General features: G+C 34.9%; 1 protein-coding gene across 3 annotated transcripts in view; it reads left to right on the top strand.

Annotated features, from left to right (window-relative positions):
- Positions 1–26,262, top strand: part of LOC138693010 (lachesin-like) — a 1,307,565-nt gene that overhangs the window by 972,513 nt on the left and 308,790 nt on the right. For all 3 annotated transcript variants that reach the window (XM_069816522.1, XM_069816520.1, XM_069816521.1), the window contains one exon: positions 14,867–15,052. In XM_069816522.1, coding sequence (XP_069672623.1) covers positions 14,867–15,052 — 186 coding nt within the window. The remainder of the gene's footprint in view (positions 1–14,866; positions 15,053–26,262) is intronic.

Here is a 26,262-nt window from a genome sequence, read left to right as displayed (position 1 = left end):
TTCACATTTTAATGAATTTCTTTCGTTTAGATTTTTATTACAATAATGTCAAAGAGAGGAAAAAACATGCCAGCGACTTCACCAAGAAACCGTAAAGCGTGCTGCGAAAGTGGGGATAACTTCTCCTACTGGGGTTCTGTTCTTTCAGATTTAACCGAAAGAAGATAATGAAGAAGGAATAAAATTATGCTCACGGAGACAGAAATTATAACTAGAATAGCAAAATTATTAGGAGTATGTATTCTTAAGCATACATTTCATTGTTATATTCGATTTTCGGAGTTAGTATTAATAATATCATGTGGTCAAAGAAAATACATTTTTAGGTTAGGTCTCGTGAATCAGTTGTTTAGTCAAACCAATGACTTTCTTAATGCCAGACAAAATACCTAACATGTTGATCTCTTCCTCGTATTGAATTACTTAGAATATCCTTCCAACATAATGGTAAAGTAGGGTAAGTAAATAAGTCATTCAGTACGTAGAATCGTGACTTTACTTCGTATGGTGAATCCACACCTGTGGAGTAACGGTTAGAGTGTCTAGCCGCGAAACCAGGTGGCCCGGGTTCGATTCCCGGTCAGGGTGAGTTACCTGGTTGAAGTTTTTTCCGGGGTTTTCCCTCAATCCAATATGAGCAAATGCTGGGTAACTTTCGGTGTTGGACCCCGGACTCATTTCACCGGCATTATCACCTTCATCTCATTCAGACGCTAAATAACCTGAGCTGTTGATAGAGCGTCGTAAAATAACCTACTAAAATAAAAAAAATTAATATGCTGATATCTGGTAACAGTTGGCAACACTGACAAGACGGCAATATTTGCTGTTTAGGAACTGTTCTTACGTGACCAGGGTTGCCATACGTACGACTATAGTCGTACGCATACGATAATTTTGACTACTTGTACGAGATACGACCGCACTCTATGTCGTTCGTAATTTTGTACGACTATTTCACTGAAGGGAAAAAATTATTTTGGAACTTTAATGTTGGTTTATAATTAAAACAAAATTAATGGTTAATTCGTCCCTTTTAGACAAGTTTTCTTCATTAAGTATATCCTTGATTAAATTAAAGAAACATGCTTTAAAAGATGGAAAAATGCTTTGAAAATCGATCTGATAACTATGCTTGCCATGTAAGTCTTAATTTGTCATCTTCAGCTCTAGGTTTCACGTACACAGCGTGGTTATATCAAAGTATTCATTCATTCATAGTGTTCTGCCCAAGGGCAGATCTTTCACTGCAAACCCAGCATTCTCCAGTCTTTTCTATTTTCTGCCTTCCCCTTTGTCTCGTCATATGATTCATAAATCTTCAATCATCCGATATCTTCTGCTGCATCGAACTAATACAGGTTTAATTTTATTAACTTCCTTGTTCGTTCGACAAGAACTAAGAACGAGCCGACATTATAGAGTTGTCGGGTTTGAGTCGACTGTACATGGATTAATTTGATATCATTTTGAGCGCCGCATTGATTGATACTAAAATATCTGTCGCCAAAGATCAAATTTCTGCTGACTTTAAATACAACAAAGCTGTTTCTAACCAAGCGGCAACGTGCACGTTTTACGGCGATGACAGTATTGATGATGAAGAAATGGGGGGTGATTTGTTTCAATGCTGAATGTCATTGTGATGTGAACAATAATTAATAGTATTCTTTAGAACTAAAATTTACTGGTAGACATAACCTTTACAAATATAGGTTTATTTTACGATTCTTTATGAACTGCGATGCTTATCTTGCGTCATTGACATGAAGGTGATAAAGCCAGCGAAATGACTCCAGTGCCGAACGTTACCCAGCATTTGCTCTTAGCCCTTTCTTACCTATAGATACCATATGGCAATAATTAACTTTATAGCATTTATATACTTGTGTGTTACATATGAAGGTAAATTTTGCTGGATAACTTCTATTTCAATACATTTTCATCAATATAGTTTTGTTTCTAATGTTGCCACTCCCGTAACTTGGTCCTAATACAGGTATTTGTTTCAACATGGATTGCTTGTAAATTTAATTTGAGTTAGAAAGGGTTAATGGGTTGAGGGAAAATCCTGAAAACAACCTCAACAACCAGATAACTTGTCTCAACCAGAATATATATAATAAATCTGTAGCCAAAATTTTTCTGGTAATTTTCGATTTTCCAAAAATAATTGGTGTTAACATGTATAATTAACCATCCTGAAACCGAAAATCGCTTTTTTGAAATTTTTGTTTGTATGTCTGTCTGTCTGTCTGTCTGCCTGTATGTTTGTTACCTTTTCACGCGATAATGGCTGAACGGATTTCGATGAAAATTGGAATATGAATTAAGATCGTTGTCACTTAGATTTTAGGCTATATGGCATTCAAAATACGTTAATTAAAAGGGGGGTTATAAGGGGGCCTGAATTAAATAAATCGAAATATCTCGCTTATTATTGATTTTTGTGAAAAATGTTACATACCAAAAGTTTCTTTAAAAATGATTCATGATAAGTTTTATTCTTTGAAAAAGTTATATAGGACTGATATTTAATGAGATAAATGAGTTTTAAAATTAAAATAACTGCCATCTAAGGTCGTGTATTGAAATAAAAAACCAATGACTTCGTCTATAAGGGGCCTTGGACACAACAATCGAAAGCTATGAAACATAGCCTACAGACAATGTTTCTGTGTTTGTATGAAGTAATATAGGAAGCTAAATTAACCGATTTGTATAATTAATTATTATTTCATCATTGGAAAGTGTAGTTTCTCTGGATGGACATAATGCTATAATGTTATTACAGTAACTTGTGAGTGAATTGAGGACAGGTAAGATTAAAATAGCTTGTTGTGCACAGAAGACTTGATAGGTTATTCTGTATATTCATTTCCTGTATTTCTTAAAATAATGTTTATGAACATATTCATTTTTATCTCAGAGAATTAACGAACAACGAGATTGTATTGATTTAGTATGCAGCAATAGTACGTTAGCTTAGCAATCCATAATTTTATAATTCAAATTTTAACTATGCTCAATTGAATCGAGTTAAAATACATAAAATGTATATGCAATAAATGCAATGCAAAAAAATTGGGTAATGAGCCAAGCAGATTATGTTGCGCTGTTGTAAAAGCTGTTCCTCCTGAGATTCAAGAGCTCCCACAACAAATTAAAAACTTTCTAATTCGAGTACATCCGTTATCAACACATTTTTTATATAATATAATATAATATAATATAATATAATATAATATAATATAATATAATATAATATAATATAATAATAAATCTGTAGCCAAAATTTTTCTGTTAATTTTCGCTATCTCTAAAATAATTGGTAATAACAATTAATAACATGTTAAAGGAATTGCCATTGCACAAAATGAGTGCTCTCTGGATCAAAATGATCGCATTTTAATATTTTAAATACAATTTAAATTAAGTAACATATTAAACGATTTATCCTTCTATCAAACACGAATGTTCCCTATTTTAATTATGTACTTACTTTATATTTATTTCTAACGGGTGCAGCGAAGCGCACGGGTACGGCTAGTATATATATATATATATTAGGAAGCTGAGAAATGTACGACAATTTTATGCTGAAGTACGACAATTTTCATATGTAGGTACGACGGTTCCAATTCTTGTATCTGGCAACCCTGTACGTGACCCTCACTATAGACACCGGCGTAGGTCAGGCGATTGACACGTTTTGCTGCTGATGGGTTCGATTCTCGCTTGGACTGATTACCTGGTTGGATTTTATCAGGTTTTTCCGGACATAAGACGAATTTCGGGTAATAAATAGGGAATTCTCAATCTCTTCTTGCCTATTAAAATCTCGCTATGGCTAATTTTATTGACGCCAAATGACGCCATAGTGACTATAACGTCGATAAATAATCAAGTAAAAAGAAGAAAACGGAGTCCCCTGAAGGGAAAGCCAGTTAACCGTTTGTGAACAGCAAGGTGTATGATGTGTTTTTCTTGTGAAACATGATATTTACTCGAGAGCAGATGTCTATCCTTAAACAGACATTCGCATTAGCCGGGTGGCATGACGGAGAGAGGTCCATTACTCGGCCAGACGTATCTCATACATAATGCAAATGATATATCTTACTTAAATTACAAATCCCACTTCACGTCACACAGAAATACTAACGACCGTTTGTAGTCAAACCGCATCATCCTCTTCTTGGCTTTCTGAATGAATTACTACTCTCCTTGCTGCAAAGCACCTGCGCATTACTGAGCTTTGCATTAGTGTTTGTAGTGGGGATGCGTGTAACCGCTCGGAGCTGTGACGATGAACTTCAGTTTCTGCCATCAACAGCAAATTTTATACGAAATATAATAGTAATGTGCGTTACAAGAGCGGTATGTTGAAGTTTTCATGTTCGAGGAAAAGTTTGAAAAAGCGAAACGTAGTTGAGCTTTTTTAATTTCCGAGAATTGAAAGAAAACATACCGCTCGTATATCGTACATTATTTTGTGCGAAGAACGTTTATTACATACCTGAAAGAGGAATTTCTAATTAGTTGCAATGAAATCTCCGTCTTGGTTTCTGTTCAATGACGGCAAATTTGGAAAACAAAAATATCTATCTTCAACATTGTTGCTTTAAAATGTTTTCTGTGTTTACTATATTCCAGCAGGCCGTGATATACGTCTGTCTTTTTTTTCTCCCCAGTCTATAAATACGAACTTAAAACAAACGGTAAGGTAATGTAATGATTTATTTTTCATTTTAATATTTTAACAATATTATTTATTTAACATATTGCAGTAATAACATCGGCATCTGGAATCTTTTGATTTTTTCACGACTTCCTTAATGTTACTCGTATCAGGAATGCAATAAGTTTCGTGGAGTAGTAGATTTTACTTAATTTTTGCAAATATTTAAAAACAATAGTTAACATTGCAATTTAGGTGAAATTGCAGTGGTAAGTTTCCAATTTATAATTATTACTATATTGAACGTCTCTAAAAATAATATGTTAAAAGCCTAAAGCAGTAAAATGAATGTCGCGCTTAAGCAGTAAGAAGAGGAAAATTGTTATGTGTGTTAGGTTGGGAATACCGAATGTGGAATTTTACACTTTCCGCGGATTAGTTTTGTGCAGAAACCAAGCAAATACGCACGATCTGGCACAAACGTATTATACATAGGCATTTATATGTATGTTACATATTTACACAAAAAAACTTCCTCTATGGCAGTGGTTCCTAACCTCTTTTGACTGACGACACACTTTATTGAACGCCCACGATATCGCGACACACTTATTTGATTTCATTAATAATAATAATAATAATAATAATAATAATAATAATAATAATAATAAATTATCAAAATTTTATGACAATCTCATTGGAGAGGAACAAATGGAATTTCGTAAAGGAAGGTCATGCGCAGATGGATATTTTACAATGAAACTATTATTAGTAAAACACAAAGAATTTGATATTGAGACACATATGGCTCTTGTGGATTTCAAGAAAGCCTTTGATAAAGTAGACAGATCAAGGTTATTACAAATTTTAGTAGAAGACAATGTTCGACAACAGTTTATCCACAATATTCATAACATATATAACCTAAATAAAATAGCAATTAAACAAGATGGTAAGCTATCATCTTGGACACCCATCAATACTCGTGCAAGAAAGGATGTAGATTATCACCCATTCTCTTTATTATTTATATGAACCGAATATTATTTGAAGAGTGGAAGAAAACTCGCCATGGATATATACAAATTAACAGACACCTTAAATTGGATTCAATTCTCTTTGCAGATGATTTGGTATTATTAGCACTTTCAGAAGACGACCTCCAAAGGTCAATATAATTTGCAGCAAGTAGCAGCCATATACAATATAGAAATTTCAACAGATAAAACAAAAATTATGGCATTCTGTGGGAAATACCCAATACAAAGTAAAATTTGTCTCAATAATAAAATATTAGAAATATGTAATAGTTTCCCATATTTAGGTTACAATCTTTCCATTTTTGAAGAATTGGACATATCACAGAAAATTAATAAATATACAAGAGCTATTGGCATTATAAATAGTGTGATGAAACCATCCTTGGTTCAGAAACACACCCGCATACGTCTCTAGAACACATTGGCACGACCGATGCTCAGCTATGGTAGCGAAACATGGACACTGAAGAAAGCAGATAAAAGCAGAATAACGGCTTGTGAAATGAGATTCATGCGAAAAACAGCGGGCTATACTAAGTGGGATTTGAAAAAAAATTGTGAAATTTTAAAGGAACTAAAAACGCAACCAGTTACATTGTTCAATATCAGTCTAATTGGAAAAATCATTTGGAAAGAATGAGTAATAGTAGACTCCCAAAAGAAATTTATGATTATGTACCACATGGCCAAAGATCTGTGGGTCGTCCTGCTAAGAGATGGCGTGAAAATTTTATGTGTGACCGTAACAGGCCTTGTGGCCTAACACTTGTCAGGCAGAAGAAGAAGAAGAAGAAGATAATAACTAGTATATTTCTTCTGGAGAGAAAAGTAGTGCAACTTTGTGTAGAATATTTTATAGCGGACGTGGAGATGATTACTGTTCACTGCACGGGAATTTTGTCGTTTTTAACCTCCTTTTCATCCAATTAAGACTTTCAAGTTCTAAGTGGAATTCAAAGAAAAATTATATTTAAAACATAGTTATTCACACATATTTCGATTCCATGATCAAAAATGCAACAAAAAGGTGCCGGAGCGCCGTTCCAGTGCGTTCAGCCAGAAAAAAAAGCACTGATAACTTCTATATAGTGGTGTAGATAGGTCGATGTTAACACGCAATCGAAAATTCTAAACGAACAAGCAACAACTTGAATGGCATTAGAAAAAAAAACAAAAGTAAAAAATTCCAACCTATCCCTGTTGGATGTCCGATCAAAGATTATCTTTTTGAAAACTCGCTTATTTAAATTAATGTGACGTCTGCGCTTGGTGGATTGCACAGAGTTTCTTTATACGTGGCCTTGTGGTTGAAAAACTGAACTGAGCATTGTTGCAGGTGTTCACGTTTCATTGGTAAAGTCTGTCTCAAAATAAAATGTACCATATCAAAGACTTCGTTGCAAATAAAAAAATACGTTGTAAAGAGACTTTCTGGATGGCATAACATTTATTTTTCAATTCCAAAATTTTGCGACACTCCATGGGGCTCCACGACACACCGGTTGGGAACCACTGCTCTATGGCAGTAGTATTAATGTCCATTATTAACAAAGAAACGGAATTGATTGAAGCCTAGTTTTTAACTATTGAAGGCATTGTTTTCTTAGGAGCAGGCCCTCTGTTATACAGATATCAAATAAAGAGACTGAAGCTTTATCAGTCGAAAGTTGTAATGTTGCTTAGTTGTCAAATGTATTAATATACAGGGGTGGGCACAAGTAGGTATACATTATTAAGACAAAGAGAAAATGAATTAAACTCCACTATAGTATAGTTTTTTGAAGAAACACGTAACACTGAATATTACTATTACTATCTTGAATGTTCAAATTGTTATTCTTCGGCATTTACACCATCTTGTAGTCTAGATTTGAAACTCAAGCACACTTTACGACACGGTTCTTTATTTTCATAAATTTCTTGGAATCCCTCTGAGGTTCTCTCTGATATGTACAGGCAATACATCTCACTTGATCATACTGTATGTATCAGAGGAAGAACAATTGTTTGTATACACCTGAAATCTGATTAGGGTAATATGTAACTAGTCGGCGATATATGCAATAGAGGGTGGAAGAAACTCGCCACTCTACCTATTATCTCCTGGCTTAGTTGCCTAATGAGTAGTGCCTTATTGGTGTCACTTATGAGGTTCAAAGCTGTCTCCGGACAGTTGACTAAACAACAGCAATTCTCATGGAAATCTTCCAAAATATAAAGGTCAAAGCCCCTCCCCTCAAAAGTAAGGTATAAAGACAAAAATATTTTATCTTAAAACGCACTAAGAAATAACTTTCAAAATAGTTTAAAACTTGCATAATGAGAGTAGTATCTGTTTTGTCAGACTTTTGGATCATTCATGTATTTCAATTCAATTCTCGACTGATAAACCTGCCGAACATATTATATAAACATTCTGTCTTGGATTTTCTTCGTCTTACTGGGTTATTATTTGCAGAAATGTTGGAAAATATCTACTCCAACGGTAGTACATAAAACAAACAGTTCATAGTAGACGCTGATGAAGTAAATTCGAGGGCTTAGTGTGAAACTGACGTAACTACAAAAATAGATATTTTTAGATCTTTACAGCAATTGATAATAATTCTTTCTTCTACAGTGCGTTTAGAGATAGAGTGGACTGCGGCGACCTTGGACTGGGCGAGAATTGTCGCACCTACTGCCAGATTTACATGTAAACAGTCCGCAAGCCCACTCTCTCTCTCTCTCCCTCTCTCTCTCCCTCTCTCTCTCTCTCTCTCTCTCTCTCTCTCTAGACGCACTGTATTTGGTCATAAGAAATCGTAACTCAGTATCGAACAGTCTTGTATATAGCCTAATACAATTCGTAACTACAAAACATGATGGTATAGTTCATGTGAAATAAGCGTATTACATGTTAAGATTTTTTTTTTGTGAATAAAGCATCGATTGTAGTTACGTTAGTTTCACATTCAGCTCTCGAAATTGTGACTTAAAGTTACCAATATCTCTCTAAGCTAGTGTAAAATGTGACGCATAGGACTTATCTTCGTTAAGAATACGTACAACTATTACTCTGCACAGGCATATGGTCCAAAGTTTATTTTTATTATTCTATTTTAAACTATATTTTCTTCTTAGAATTTGCATAAGCAGATAATGTTCTTATACGGCATTTGTGTTTTGAAATACTTAACACGTGTACTGTACTCCAACCACGAGAAAGTCTCAGGGGAATGAGACGCAGCGGGGTAATGCTGTGAATGAATGTTGATGTCATAAGATATCATAAGGTCACACACGTGGGTACACGCATCTCTATTGGCTAAGTCTCACAGCACAAACGATAACACTGATACACACATACCTATACTACCCTAGTTACAAAATTAGATCACTGTTAATCTCCTGGTCTTTTAATCCCTCCATATAGGAAATAACATATGCAGGAGAGCGCATGGTTTTTAAACTGACGTTGTAACGGTAATATTATCTATGTACTTCGCTCCAATAAATGACGCAATAGTAAGCACATTCCTTTCACGGTTGATGTCCTGGGGCCTGTTTCTCAAAAATACTAGTTTAGTAGTTCACCAGTTACTAGTTACCAGAGTATATTTCACCAGCTCTAGTAGATTCTGTTTCTCAAACTATTTTACCAGTCTAGTAACTTGTGACAATTTTTCACTAGTCACATGATCTCTTTCACTAGTCAGCTGATTGAGTTCATTTGTTTATAGCCATTGGTAGGTATTGTTATTTGAGGTTAGAAGGCTAAGTTGTTTGTGTTTTGGTTTTGATTTCTCTTTTCGGTTGAAATTCCATCAGTTGAAAGCAAATTAACTATACTCAATATGATTAATGAATCAAAGGATTATTTGCTTTTTCAAGCATGTTAACAAAAAATGATGAAGTAAACGAATGGACAAAAAGTGTTGTAATGTGTGGGGCTATGGAACTGATACCTCAGAACAAAGATTATGCATACGTTAGGGACACTTACTGGCCCAACATTAAGAAAGTAATTTTGATAAGTACCAATTCAAGTTCACAGTACCGGTATCGTAATATAAACATATTATGTAGCTAGTGGGTCTACTGCCGACATGAATGCCACTTATGACTTGATGAAAAATTCACTAATTTTTTTCAGTTTTATATTTGATCTATTCATAAATTATTGTCGTTTTATATTTAATTTGTAGGCTAAAGTTGACAATGCCAGAAGAACTGGCAGTAGAGGAGGAAAGCCAGTAAAAATTACTGCAGTTGATGAATTGGTATTATATTATTAGGAAAAAATTCTGCAAGTGTTGCTGGTCTAGGACAGAAAGACTAGACGGCATTGGAAAATAATCAACATCCCGATTTGTAGAGCAATTTGTATTTGAAGCTTTGCTGATAATGCAAGACTTCTGTTTTTTTGTCTTGTTATGGCAGGTCCCACTTTATTCAACAACTTTTCAAGCTTTTCAGTACTTTACCTAAACCGTTCATTATATTTAAAAAATGCTCCCGTAAAGGAATAATAATTGTTTTTTCTCGATATAGTTTTAGCTCTTCTCACAACTTCATCACTTCATTTGGAATCACCAAACCGGATATTAAAAGAAAATAACTACAATATTTTGTTTTATCTGAGAAAGGTTGTCACTGGTAACTTATTACTAGTCCATGAGTTTTGAGAAACAGGCCCCTGGTTGGAGAACAGTACAACTATTACCCTATGCAGGCATATGGCAGCCAGCGGGCATCTGGTCGACTTTTGCCCTATTTTTGTTATTCTATTTTAAACTATATTTTTTCTTAGAATTTGCATAAGCAGGCTAAGCGGGATGAAGTTACAGGAGAATGGAGAAAGTTACACAACACAGAACTGCACGCATTGTATTCTTCACCTGACATAATTAGGAACATTAAATCCAGACGTTTGAGATGGGCAGGGCATGTAGCACTTATGGGCGAATCCAGAAATGCATATAGAGTGTTAGTTGGGAGACCGGAGGGAAAAAGACCTTTAGGGAGGCCGAGACGTAGGTGGGAGGATAATATTAAAATGGATTTGAGGGAGGTGGGGTATGATGATAGAGACTGGATTAATCTTGCACAGGATAGGGACCGCTGGCGGGCTTATGTGAGGGCGGCAATGAACCTTCGGGTTCCTTAAAAGCCATTTGTAAGTAAGTAAGATATGTTCCTATATGTCACTTGTGTTTTGAAGTATTTAACACGTGTACAAACTCTCGAAGGGTGCTTCGACATATGTTGTTTAAGTTTGTGTTATCAGTTGATACTAGGCAACACTACTTGAATTTTATTGCTACAAAAATATAAGAAAACTGTAGTTGTTGAATTAGCAATAAGCAGGAAACACGCCAGGCCATTGTAACACAGGCAGAATTTTAGTACACAAGCTTTTTAAATTATTTCATAGCCGCAGGATATAAATTTGATTGTCCGTTGCTTATATATATGAGCGGCAAATATTGTGGACGTGGGATATGAATATTGATATTGGAGTAAATGGATTACTGAACAAATCTATGAGATAACAGTCCAGGCGTGCATGTAGCGCTTAATGAACTGTTGTGCGAGTGCATTAATATGATAATCTTAATAATTGTGCTGCTGTGTTTGAGTGCGTCCTATTTGTAGAAAAGGAGTGACGGTGACCGGAATTCAATGAAAGTAAATTAACATTTCAAAGCAGTGAGCAACTTTTGCAACTACCTGAACTTAAGTTACTCTTGCTGTAGTTTAAATGACTTATCTTAAGTGAAAAAGAAGAAGCAATATCTTTTCACAACGTCAAATTGAATTCCAATCCTGACGGTTGTAATGAAATTTGAGAGAGACAATTTTTCCTGTATTTTACATTTAAATCTACATAAGTTTAAGTATTTTTTCATATTGTTAATTAAATATTAAATTGGTGACTGCAATGCATTTCAATGCACCTTTCCTACTATCGGAGAGGTTATTCAGATTTTACAGTATTTACAGATTAAAAATAAATAAAGAAAAACAAATGTTATAAAATACTGCAGTATTTCAACCTGAAATACATTTTTCGACAATCTTACAACGATATTCTGTGCTGTGCTACTTTAATAAGTTAGTAAGCGTTACGAATTTTTTTAAATTAAAATATCTAAGATACCACAAATAAATTATCGATGTTCTCTTCAAGTTCGTTAAAATGTGATTTTTTTAACTTAATCTATTCTGAAGGTTTGTGGCGAGATCCAAATAATTGAATGATTTATGATTAATGTTTTACTATACTAATGTTTTCATTTTTCTTTGGGTGCATGAGATTAATAAAACTCCTTTAGATAGATATGATATGATATGATATGATATGATATGATATGATATGATATGATATGATATGATATGATATGATATGATATGATATGATATGATATGATATGATATGATATGATATGATATGATATGATATGATATGATATGATATGATATGATATGATATGATTTGATATGATATGATATGATATGATATGATATGATATGATATGATGTATGATATGATATGATATGATATGATATGATATGATATGATATGATATGATATGATATGATATGATATGATATATTTCGTCACAGCACTTCTTTACATGTAATGGTGGACCTCACATTTCTGTATCCGGTGCCACATTAACATATTATTACAATAACACATTATTTGCAGTACACGTCTACACAAATACTCCCAATTACACTATGTACCTTTTTTGTTATTTGGTCAAAACTCCCCTTCAGTATTTCTCCTACATTTCATTTGCTATTCTCTATTTGTTCCTTAATCCTAATATAGGGTAAACTAGGGTCTGTTGGACAGTCGGGCATGTTGGACACTCTGTACTATAACGTGTTACCTCGCCACTTGTGGGCACCACATTCTGCTAGAAGTCAATGACGGAAGTAGCCACGAATGGAGATACTACCGTCATTGACTTCTAGCAGAATGTGGTGCCCACAAGTGGCGAGGTAACACGTTAAAGTACAGAGTGTCCAACATGCCCGACTGTCCAACAGATCCTAGTTTACCCTATCTAATATTCTATACTACTTTCACACCCCCTTTATCCTCTAACTACTATTCACTAAACTCTCAATTTCAAATTATCTCTATAAATTATCATATTGCTCAGCACCCATACATTTAATTATTTGTCCTATTTGTTCTTTGACCTTTTCTCCTATCTTTCTCTTATATTCATTTACTGTTCCAACGTTCAAATGTTATTAGTAATTTTATGCTGTCACTTGTTCACTTCTCTTAACCCTTTCTCATTATTTTCTCTCATTCCTATTTGCGCTCACTTTCACTTTCTCACTATTCTGCTTACACTTAATCCATTGTCACTATTCTCACTTCCTATAAATAGCCTCCTTATATTTTATTCTACACGTCTGCTTATACACTTTCTCTCTCTCCCATATACTTCTTGATCTTTTCCTGTTTTCCTTTATTTGCACTTTTTGATCACATCCACATTTTTTAAACATATCAATATATATATATATATATATATATATATATATATATATATATATATATATATACACGTGTTCTAGCCAGTTTTGTCTATAGTGCTCTTTTCATTTAAGTTCCAATTTGTAATTTATTATTTCCTCATTTCTAAGACTGTCTCGTTTTGTCACTAGTAAAACCGATCGCAGAAGTCCCATTTCTGCTCCATGTAATCTACTTTTATCTGTAGATGGCATTTTACAAATCTCACTATTGCATAAATCTCCTGAAACTGTTAATAGTCTCATATAACTTTATCATTGTTTCTTTCCTACTTTGTTCCTTAATATCCTCACTTGTTTAACATGTTTTTGACAATTTTAAATTTGAATATCCACTTCTTTGTTATTATTATTATTATTATTATTATTATTATTATTATTATTATTATTATTATTATTATTATTATTATTATTTTTATTATTATTGTTATTATTATTATAGGTTCTTTGCTGCTCAATGCACATGATGCCTTTTCCCCCCTTTTTAGTAGGTTATTTTATGACACTGTATCAACAGCTCAGGCTATTTAGCGTTTGACTGAGATGAAGGTGATAATGCCGGTAAAATGAGTCCGGGGTCCAGCGCCGATAGTTACCCAGAATTTGCTCATATTGGGTTGAGGGAAAACCCCGGAAAAAACCCAACCATGTGACTGTCCCGACCGGGATTCAAACATGGGCCACCTGGTTTCGCGGCCAGACGCACTAACCGTTACTCCACAGGTGTGGACAATATGATGACAACTGAGTCTATCAATACTTAATTTCAATTATTTAATTTAAGTATATGGGCCTAATATATTTTAATAGTTATTAAAGGGAAAAATTCGCTCCGGCGCCGGGGATCGAAGCCGGGTCCTTGTTTCTACGCACCAAGCGCTCTAACCACTGAGCTACGTCGAAGTTCAATCCACAGCACCGGATCGAATCCCCCTACTCTAGTGTTTTTTGCTTGTTTTTCCACAATATATTTTCCCAAGTATGCTGAAATATCATCGGAGGATGCAGAAATTTAGGCTAATACTCTGTTAGAGTTCTCGTGAACCTCAATTGTACTTTCCCTGTTTTCAATTCATACATCCACTTCTGTTATTTTCCAAAGAAACTCAGAATATTGTGCAAGGACATCGTAGCTGTCATTTAGTTTTAGTTTATTATCGTTAATTCCGTTTTGTTTCGATCACCACCACCACCACCACTACCACAACCACCGCCGCCACCACCACCACCACCAACAACACCACCACCACCACCATCACCACCACCACCACCACCACGCTCATTGCCATTTTATTAATGGCAACACTTTTCAACCCAGAATTTCCTTGATCTAGCTGTCTGTGATCTGATTACATTATCATCCAATTTTTCTTGCAGGAATTTGAACTAGTACTCTATTACAATCCTGAAGAATGTCCTTTGTACCATCCTTATTCACATAAATAGGTTACATCTTCTTTTATTATCGAAAGATGCTGGGAACTATGAAGAAACAACGTAACTACCATTATTTTGTGTATCTTGCAATGTGTTTATCTTTTAGTACTTTTCTAAATTAGTAAATCGCTCAATTAAACTTTATATTTTATTTTCTATTCCTCAGGTTGGGTGGGTGAAAGCCGACACAAAAGCAATTCAAGCTATCCATGATCACGTGATCACGCACAATCCGCGTGTTTCCGTGTCTCATAATGATTTCTCCACGTGGAATCTACACGTGAAAAATGTCCAAGAAGAAGATCGGGGGATGTATATGTGTCAGATCAACACAGATCCCATGAAGAGTCAGGTGAGTAACAAAATCGAATTACTTACTGTAGTGATTAACCAGTCATAATATATGCGTAGTAAGTTGTGCCATATTTCATTTATGTTCATGAATATTTATTTATTCAATCATGCTCGTATTTTAATAGATTGATATAATACAACTACAACTGTGCAGTATTTCTGTTACTGAACAAGGTATTAACATTTATTAACAATTTAATCTCATAAAACGTGATAGGATAATAATGTTGATAATTATTACAAATCGATGTAATTACGATATAGCACAAATAGTAATAGATGTACTTGCAGAAAATATTCTGTATTGTAACATATAGTTCCATTTTTGCATATAGGCCTACTTATTGTGAATCAACACTCATTTTAAATTTAATGTATTTCCCTTTATCCTAACAATTTTTGTGCCTTGAATGAAATAATAAAAGTAGGAATGAGTTGAGACTTTCACAATGGTCAAAATAGGTACGAAGTATTTGATAACATAAATTATATTAGAAATGTAAGCTAAATTAAGCTAATGGGTTCATAATCCATGTCTAGAAGAAATCTTCTCTTCTCTAATGAACAGTTATTCAACAAAAATCCTCTTCCTAATAATTATACTTTATTATGTTAGGGAAAACACGGAAATTTTACTTGAAGCAAGTAAAGAGAGAGGTTTAGAAGTAAATTCCGAAAAGACAAAGTATATAATTATGTCTCGTGACCAGAATATTTTAAGTTACGAAATGGAACTATAAAAATTGGAGATTTATCCTTCGAAGAGGTGGAAAAATTCTAATATCTTGGAGGAACAGTAACAAATATAAACGACACTAGGAAGGAAATTGATCACAGAATAAATATGGGAAATGCGTGTTATTATTCGACTGAGAAGCTTTTTTCATCTAGTCTGCTGTCAAAAAATCTTAAAGTTACAATTTATAAAAGAGTTATGTTACCGTTTGTTTTGTATGATTGTGAAACTTGGACTCTCACTTTGAGACAGGAACAGAGATTAAGGGTGTTTGAGAATAAGGTTCTTAGAAAAATATTTGGGGCTAAGAGGGATGAAGTTACAGGAGAATGGAGAAAGTTACACAACGCAGAACGACACGCATTGTATTCTTCACCTGACATAATTAGGAACATTAAATCCAGACGTTTGAGATGGGCAAGGCATGTAGCACGTATGGGCGAATCCAGAAATGCACATAGAGTGTTAGTTGGGAGACTGAAGGAAAAAAGTCCTTTGGGGAGGCTGAGACGTAGATGGGAGGATAATATTAAAATGAATTTGAGGAAGGTGGGATATGATAGAGACTGGATTAATCTTGTACAGGATAGGGATCAATAGCGGGCTTATGTGAGGGCGGCAATGAACCTGCGGGTTCCTTAAAAGTAAGTAAGTAAGTAAGCAAGTAAGTGAGTAATTTCAGTTTCATATAATTCATAAATAGGTTCAGAAATTAACGTACGATCATTTATTTTTTTAATATCGATCCAGAAAATATGTATCTACACAACAGAAACTTCAATAATAATAATAATAATAATAATAATAATAATAATAATAATAATAATAATAATACTTTATTGCGAGATAAAGTAGCCTATTATAATAATAATAATAATAATAATAATAATTATTATTATTATTATTATTATTATTATTATTATTATTATTATTATTATATATAACATTGTAACACCTCCAGAAAGAGAAGTTACATAAAAATATAATAGCCTATTTTATTGTACAGATACGGAATTAAAGAATTGGGTAGAGCCTTAGTAGCAGTCTCCTATGTAGGCAGCAAACTTTGCAAGACTTTCCACAAGTAGCATACAGTTAGGCGCTCTTGTTTACTGCACATGCGCAATGCGTTATATGTGCAACTTAGTAAAATTACGTGGCCCAAATTTTGTTTCTGGGTCTGTACAAGCTTTCAATTGATATTTGTTGATAATAATGTTGCGAGAATTATGATTATTGATAATAATATAACTAACATGATAGAATTACTTGTCAATGCGTATTTTCACCGTGTCATAAATGTGGATGCATCCCAAGTTTCGGAGCTATAACTTAATTTGGACCCATTATCATGAAACTTTCCCAAGAAACACTGCAAACGTGGCATGATCAGTCTTTTCCACGGTAAAAGATTCTGGACTTACAGTAGAGGAAGTGGACAGTTTCAAATACTTGCGGTGTACTATAAGCAGTAACACGAGCTACTGCCAGGAAGTCAAAAGGAGGATAGCAGTGGCCAAGGAAGCTTTTAATAGAAAAAGGAGCATCTTTTGCGGACCTCTGGAGAAAGAAGTAAGGAAGAGACTAGTGAAGTGCTTTGTATTTCACAGATAATACTTTTAAGATGATAAATACCTTTTCTTTTCTTCCCTATTATATTAATATTATTTAATTCTATAAATTATTTCTCATATATTCCAATTAAATCGTTAACAGAAAAAAATGATTAATATAAAAATCATAAATTGAAAATGATAAGTAACTTATTCTCGGTATTTGGCCCATCAACAAGTATAATACATTTATCATTAAATTGAATTAGTACTCTATTAGGAGTCGAGTGTGGCACTGTATGGGGCAGAAACGTAGACATTACGACGAAGTGAAGAGAAGCGATTAGAAGCATTTGAAATGTGGATATGGAGAAGAATGGAGCGTGTGAAGTGGACAGACAGAATAAGAAATGAAGCTGTTGGGCTGGGAAGAGTGGATGAAGAAAGAATGATGCTGAAACTGGTCAGGAAGAGAAAAAGGAATTGGTTGGGTCACTGGCTGAGAAGAAACTGCCGACTGAAAGATGCACTGAAAGGAATGGTGAACGGGAGAAGATTTCAGAGCAGAAAAAGATATCAGATGATAGATTACATTAAGATATATGGATCAAATGATAGACAAAGAGGAATGCAGAAATAGGAAAGATTGTAGAATGCTGAGTTTGTAGTGAAAGACCTGCCCTTGGGCAGAACACTAAATGAATGAATGAATATCATTAAAAGTAGAGAAGAGTAATTGGGGAATATATTTGTTTCAACCGTTTAAATAATAATAATAATAATAATAATAATAATAATAATAATAATAATAATAATAATAATAGCCTAATCCATGTATTGTGAGTCCCTATCACCACAGCATGGCGCAACGTCAGGTTGCAGATAAAGGAGACGGCCTTCAGATATGGAGGGTAGCTACGAATATATTGAATAAGCAGTCGTGGACAGCCGATAAGGGGTGGTCTTCCAGCTTGGGGGTTGGACGAAGTGCTAACAACCCATCACCGTAAAAAAGCAGATTGTTACGACACCATACAATAAGCCTCGGAAAGGGCTTATGTGAGGGGGGACAATGAACCTACGGGTTCCTTAAAAGCCATTTGTAAATAATAATAATAATAATAATAATAATAATAATAATAATAATAATAATACTTACTTACAAATGGCTTTTAAGGAACCCGAAGGTTCATTGCCGCCCTCACATAAGCCCGCCATCGGTCCCTATCCTGTGCAAGATTAATCCAGTCTCTATCATCATATCCCACCTCCCTCAAATTCATTTTAATATTATCCTCCCATCTACGTCTCGGCCTCCCCAAAGGTCTTTTTCCCTCCGGTCTTCCAACTAACACTCTATATGCATTTCTGGATTCGCCCATACGTGCTACATGCCTTGCCCATCTCAAACGTCTGGATTTAATGTTCCTAATTATGTCAGGTGAAGAATACAATGCGTGCAGTTCTGCGTTGTGTAACTTTCTCCATTCTCCTGTAACTTCATCCCGCTTACCCCCAAATATTTTCCTAAGCACCTTATTCTCAAACACCCTTAACCTATGTTCCTCTCTCAGAGTGAGAGTCTAAGTTTCACAACCATACAGAACAAATAATAATAATAATAATAATAATAATAATAATAATAATAATAATAATAATAATAATAATACTTTAAAAAATATTTAGCAAGTGTATGATTTCAGTATAAGATATAGGGTTAAGGTTGGAAATATTGTGATACTAATAATATTATGATGCTAGGCTACTTTTTGAGATTTTTTTTTACAATTTTACTGAGCGAGAAAAGGACCGGTTTTGTGCAGAAACTTGTCCACGAACATTCCTTTAATACGTTGACGCAAAAAACCGACCTTCGTCTCGCTCAGTAAAATTGCAAACAATTCTCAAAAAGAAATATCATAATAATATTAGTATCACAATATTACCAACCTTACACGATGCAGAAAATGACGTATGGTAAATACGTCATTTTTTGCATCGTGTAAGTCTTATCTCGCATCGGAATTTTCTTCTTCTGAAGATACGAGTATTTTTCCGTCTTCTCTTCGCAGTTAGAATATTTTCAGAATCACCGTATTTACATACACGATTATTTTATATATGTTTGTACTGACGCGAAAAGAGCATAACGACAAAATATAGGATTATAATTTTCGTTGGTTAACTTTATTTAATTGAGTATAACTATGTACTAATATTGTAAATGCATACATATGCTACATATAGGGTGAAAAATAGAATCATTGATCATTTTTGTTTCGAGAAGCTCATAACACAGGATAGGTAGGCTAGATCCGTAGTTATGCGAATGTCATGAAATCTCATTACAACATTCTCTTGCTGTAAGATACGTGATATTACATGTCACGCATTTAGATGAGACGAAGGTTTTTGTTTGCTTTTGCATCTCGCGTATTTCAGCGTCTGTCTAAGAAGGGACACAAAACAACTCAAGACACCGTGAAAATGTAATTTACAAATATATCTCTCTCACCTCCCATGCTGTTCATAAAATCACTGACAGAAATAAGATACGCTATTTCCATACATATCTTCCTTCACGCATTGTAGTTTCCATAGCATCGTCAGCTTTCGGGTTTAAAAATTTTGACAATCGCATCTAACTTACATTTGCACCTTTATGATAATCTCGTAATGGTTTAATGAACACAAAAACTGTGAGGCGTTAATTTGCATTGTAGCTATTCCTTCTCGAATATTCCGCATTCAAAGTCACTGTAAGTAATAAGTCGCCGGATGTTTGGCAGTAGAATGATACGTTACTGTTTACTGGCTGTCATCTTCTGTAGCTAGTCTCTGATGCGGGAAATCTAGCATCAGTATCCTCAGAGACAACCCTCCACCTCCCTTCCTTTTCTAAGCAGGGGTGACTGCTTAAATATTTGCAGATAAATTATCATCTTCGTACAGCAACACTATCCTCTTACCTAAGGCTTTCCATGAAAATCTAAGCAATTTCCTGTACGTACCAAAAGAGACTCCGTTACGCTTTTGCAGTGCACCGACATGTTAATAAATATTCTCCTCCTACCTAACTTGACTCTTTGCAAAAGGCTCGTTAGACGAAAGATCTATCTAAAGCACTCCCTAACATTGTATTATGTTGCTATATGCTTCTCTCCCAACAAGGAAATCGTTCTGGTAAAGCCTGCAGTTACATTATAAGCTACTATTGGCTCAAAGTGTGCCATAACTCTTTGCAGAGGTCTCTCTAGTAATCATAGTCATGGCGGAACAGTCCTACACCTTCGGCGAAGGATACAGTTACAGGCAGATTGTGTTACTAAATTTTAAACGTGTAGAAAGCAGCTTGAGTGAAGAAAAGCTTTATTATTCTGACAAGACGGATATGAGGCGTTTTTAGGTTTCTAAGCTCCGTTCTTTGTTCAGTGGGAGCTATGAAGCGTTTTACAGAAGAATCGCAAACCATTTATCAGGATTATAATGAAGTTTATATGATATAGTTTTAAATTTGTGTAGGGTAAACAAGGGTGAATGGGGTCAAAATTCTTATTTACTCTAATAATTCACATAACTTCACACTAAAGCATAATACTTCGTCAGGAAGATTACTGTTTTAGCTACAAGTTTAAATGTGCATTTTTGAATTAAACCATTCGTATTCGGTTTAGAATCACTTTACTGTACTCCAACCACGAGAAAGTCTCAGGGGAATGAGATGCAGCGGGATAATGCTGTGAATGAATATTGATGTCATAAGATGTCATAAGGTCACACACGTGGGTGCACGTATCTCTATTGGCTAACTCTCACAGCACAAACGATAACACTGATACACACATACTTATACTACCCTAGTTTAAAAATTAGATCACTGTTAATCTCCTCGTCTTTTAATCCCTCCATACAGGAAATAAAATATGCAGGAGAGCGCATGTTTTTAAACTGACGTTATAACGGTAATATTATCTATCTACTTCGCTCCAATAGATGACGCAATAATAAGAACATTCCTTTCACGGTTAATCTCCTGGTTGGGGAACAGTAATTCTAATTCCGTTACTACTTTTACAAAATCCTGAGTTAAAACAAAATTACTAGAGTGAAAATGACACAAATAATTCAGTCCACGAAGAACAAACCAATGCCTGTATTAAATAAATTCTGTTACCTATTTCACACATGCAACAAACAGAAAATCCGTCGTTACTGGCGTTGTGAGGACAGGGCAACATGTACAGCAAGATGTACTACTGGTATGAGTTTTCACAGCATAGAAATATTCATTGATGGAACAGGGAAACACAGTCATCTTTCGGGGTTGAGAGCAAAAGTTTAGTGAGTATGAATGCTGTCAAACGAACAAGATATTACTATGGTCCGTCCCAGGAATCTGTGGAGTATAAAGAGAAACAAGATCTCTGCGCAAGTGGTATGTGGGAGGGATAGGGCCAATGACTGCTCTGGGAGGGAGGGTATTGGTTGAACGATGCGAGAAATCGCTTGCAAGAGGGGATAATTTTTATGTGAACTCTACTCTACCTTCTACCGCAAGTATCTTACCCCTTAGCGGACTCGAGCCGATACTGCCCGCAATACACTCCGGCACAGATGGGCTCCGCTCCCACATGCGCGAAGTTACTCCACAGAATCCTGAGACGGACCATAGGTTCCTTGAAGAGAGAGGAATGTGAGACCAGTCCTGAACAAGAAGTATATTAACAATCAGAAGTGACTACTAGCTGTAGTGCAAAGATATGAAGGGTATAAAGATGGCGGATAGATGGATATTTACCTAAGACTGTAGCTACACATTGAAATTCAATACAAGCGAGAACATTGAAGAAACTGATAGCGAAGACCATCATGAATAACTTGTGCTTATGCCACAAACATTACATGCATTCATATCACAAAAATAAAATGCATTAAAAATTTTTGTCTTCTTTCATTCTGAATTAAGAATGAGTTACCGATTTCAGTAACCCAAATGATTGACCGAAAAATTGTGACCTGAATGTACTGAGCGACCTAAGAATTCTGACCAATATCCAATGACCGAAATACATCTTTGACGAAAATATGTGACTCTAATATCCAAGACCAATATATCTCTGACCCATACATACATTGACCGAAAAACATTGACCAAAGTCGCTGTGAATCGTGCTGGTTAAAGATAATGCTCCACAGTCGCTGCAAGTTTATCGCACCCTTTTTAATAGCATCTATTTCTGTAAAGAGATGTGCTTTATTTTCAGAAGAATTATATATTCTTAATGCTAGCGTTCCATCTTACAGATTTGAAAGACGTCGAATTTTTTTCGTTATATATTCTGACCAATATCCACTGACCGATATACAACTTTGAGCGAAAATATGTGACTCAAATATCCAAGACCAATTTACTTGTGACCCGTGCATACATTGACCGAAAAACATTGACCAAAGTCGCTGTGAATCGTGCTGGTTAAAGATAATGCTCCACAGTCGCTGCAAGTTCATCACACCTCTTTTGAAAGCATCTGTTTTTACAAAGAGATGTACTTTATTTTCGGAAGAATTATATATTCTTAATGCTAGCGTTCCATCTTAGAGACTTGAAAGACGTCAAATTTTTTGCGTTACTTTTCCTCTTTATGTAGTGAAAGTATTACATAGGCCTATTTATACTACAAGTTATAAGCAAGTATTAATAAATTCTCTCCTCCCTAGCTGAGCGTCTTAATGACGTCACTAAAATACATTTGAATATTCAGAAGTTCTAAATGAAGTTGGTGCCCAGCGCTGGAAGCTAGACTCACTTGTAAACTGTCTCTTGACTCCATTCCTAGGCGCCAGCGATCTAAGGGAGCAGAGACGTTTTAAATCTGAATCAAGAACGGGACGCTCATGTAATTTTATGTAATGTACAGCACTCGATTTAATCTGAACTTAACAAGGCAGACTTTAGTAAGCGTTTAATTTTTATAGCTTAGACATTACCTTCTAGACATAATATATAAAAAATCCCTAGTAGGAAAAGCATATCCATATGTGAAAGCGAGGTGCAGGCTAGGCCTGAAATATTCTCACAACGTCGGATATTCATGAAACACAATGAGGGGATACACTTTACATTTCAGTTCTTAAATAGATTCCATAAGCCTTTATTTAGGGATTTACAGTTAGTAGTGGCTCAAGCTAAACAATCTAAATAAATTGTTTAATACATTCGATTGTTCATTGTACGTGTGCATTTATAACAAATTCTTTCAAAAGAGAGATACACTGATCCGTAACTTCCGAAATTCGGGATACCAACGTCAGAAGTTGCGAAGAATAATGTGCATTCCTTGGATCATTAATTTATATAAATTGCATATTATTTTTTTTAGAAAAGTATTCAGTTGAGATTAATGTAGTATTAGAATTCTTTTCTCTTTTCTATCCAAGAAATAAGCTATTAAATTTTGCACAGTTATACAGGGTTAGATAGAAAGATCTCTCTCCTTTCAATTGACCGCCGCACGGGTATGTTGATAGTTGCGTCTGAGTGGTAGACCTAAATATCTTTTAGGTGCTGAAGCCATGCTAATTAGTTACTATCATGGCGAGAACAGATGAACATCGTGAATTTTTAAAGCATACATTTAAAAAATGGTGTTCTGTGATTGCAACGCAGCGGAAAATTCGTATCCATTTTGGAGTAGGTCGACACGGAATAATTCATGATAAGAAAACTATACTGTTATGGGTGAGAAATTTTAGACAAAAGGTCCAACTTTTGAGCAGAAGTCGTCCGGTAGATGTCGCAACGTTCGGACTATCCAGAATGGGTAGATACGTGTTGAGTACAATGGTCCAAAATCGCTATCTGCTCTTACATCGATGTCAATCTAGTTTAGCACAAACAACAGTAGAAAATATTCTACGAGAAGTGTACAAATTCATAGAGTGTCTACATTCCCCCATTCCACAGGCCTAGAGTGCGGAATTGTTGGCACGTTGTGGTAGCAGTTGAACTTACGTTGGAAATAGCTCGACGAAACAAAAAAAATAGAGATAGGCTATTTTGATAGATGCGTTATTAAAATATGGGACAGGACTAATTTCTCTATTAAATTATGTAAAACGAGCAGCCTAACACTGAAAATATTTTTAATTAAAACAGTTGCATAATTTTAATTTTAACCAACATTTAACCATACCAACAAAATATTGTGAACAACATTTTTAACCATATCAGCACATTCAAAGTTGTCAGTCCTAAGTCTGTAGAGAATATGAAGGAGAATGTGTCAAATTGTTTGTGCTCAACGCAAATAAGCGATTTCAAATTTTTTGTGCTCAACTCGAATGAACGATTTCAAATTTGTTTGTGCTCAACTCGAATGAACGATTTCAATTTTTTTTGTGCTCAACTCGAATGAACGATTTCAAATTTTTTGTGCTCAACGCGAATGAACGATTTCAAATTTTTTGTGCTCAACTCGAATGAACGATTTCAAATTTTTTGTGCTCAAACGCGAATGAACGATTTCAGATTTTTTGTGCTCAACTCGAATGAACGATTTCAGATTGTTTGTGCTCAACTCGAATGAACGATTTCAGATTGTTTCTGGCCAACGCGAATGAACGATTTCAGATTGTTTGTGCTCAACTCGAATGAACGATTTCAATTTTTGTGTGCTAAACTCGAATGAACGATTTCAGATTGTTTGTGCTCAAATCGAATGAACGATTACAAATTGTTTGTGCTCAACTCGAATGACAATTTCAAATGTTTTATGCTCAACTCGAATGAACGATTTCAATTTTTTTGTACTCAACGCGAATGAACGATTTCAAATTTTTTGTGCTCAACGCGAATGAACGATTTCAGATTGTTTGTGCTCAATTCGAATGAACTATTTTAATTTTTTTTTTTGCTCAACGCGAATGAACGATTTCAGATTGATTGTGCTCAACTAGAATGAACGATTTCAAATTGTTTGTGCTCAATGCAAATGAAAGATTTCAAATTTGTTGTGCTCAACTTGAATGAAAGATTTCAAATTTTTTGTGCTCAAAGCGAATGAACTATTTCAGATTGTTTGTGCTCAATTCGAATGTACGATTTTAATTTTTTTTTTTTTTTTTGCTCAACGCGAATGAACTATTTCAGATTGTTTGTGCTCAACTCGAATGAACGATTTCAAATTGTTTGTGCTCAATGCAAATGAACGATTTCAAATTTGTTGTGCTCAACTTGAATGAACGATTTCAAATTTTTTGTGCTCAACGCGAATGAACGATATCAAATTTTTTGTGCCCAACGCGAATGAACGATTTCAGATTGTTTGTGCTCTACTCGAATAAGAAATAAGGGTTGTTCAGGTGTACTGTGCTCAATTCGTACGTGCTCACCGCAGCAGTGAGGCATGCTGTTAGCACATCTCCACGACGCGAAGTTCAGACATTAAACATGCTCTGACATTGGGAATATCTGATCGGAATGTCAGACGAATCTTATATCTAGTCCTCAAGTTCCATGCCTACAACGTTATGGTGATTCAGGAACTCCGGCAACGTGGCTGGCTCAATTTCCAAAATGCTTGGGAGGCCATATTGGAAAATATGATTAAGCTCATTTCCATTTGTCGAGCTGCGTCAACGAACAGAATCTTCGGTACTGGGCCTCAGAAAATCCTCGAGAAATGCATAAGCGACCTCTCTGCAGTGAGCCTGTTACTGTGTGGTGTGCTGTTGCACAATTTGGAAAATAGGCCATACTTTTTTTAAGAAGAAGACGCATAGCCACTGTTTCAGAGTGTAAAGCTCGTGAGGACAAGAATTTGGACGATATCTTTAAAACAAAGTTATGTCAAAATGACAAACATTATTCTCTAAGAAGGTACTTTCATCTTGTATGGACGGATATTGTAGACTATGGAT

The sequence above is a fragment of the Periplaneta americana genome, chromosome 17 (genome assembly GCF_040183065.1).
Source record: "Periplaneta americana isolate PAMFEO1 chromosome 17, P.americana_PAMFEO1_priV1, whole genome shotgun sequence".
NCBI lineage: Eukaryota > Metazoa > Arthropoda > Insecta > Blattodea > Blattidae > Periplaneta > Periplaneta americana.
Note: the sequence above shows the minus strand (reverse complement) of the source record. Positions and strands in the feature narration are given on the sequence as shown.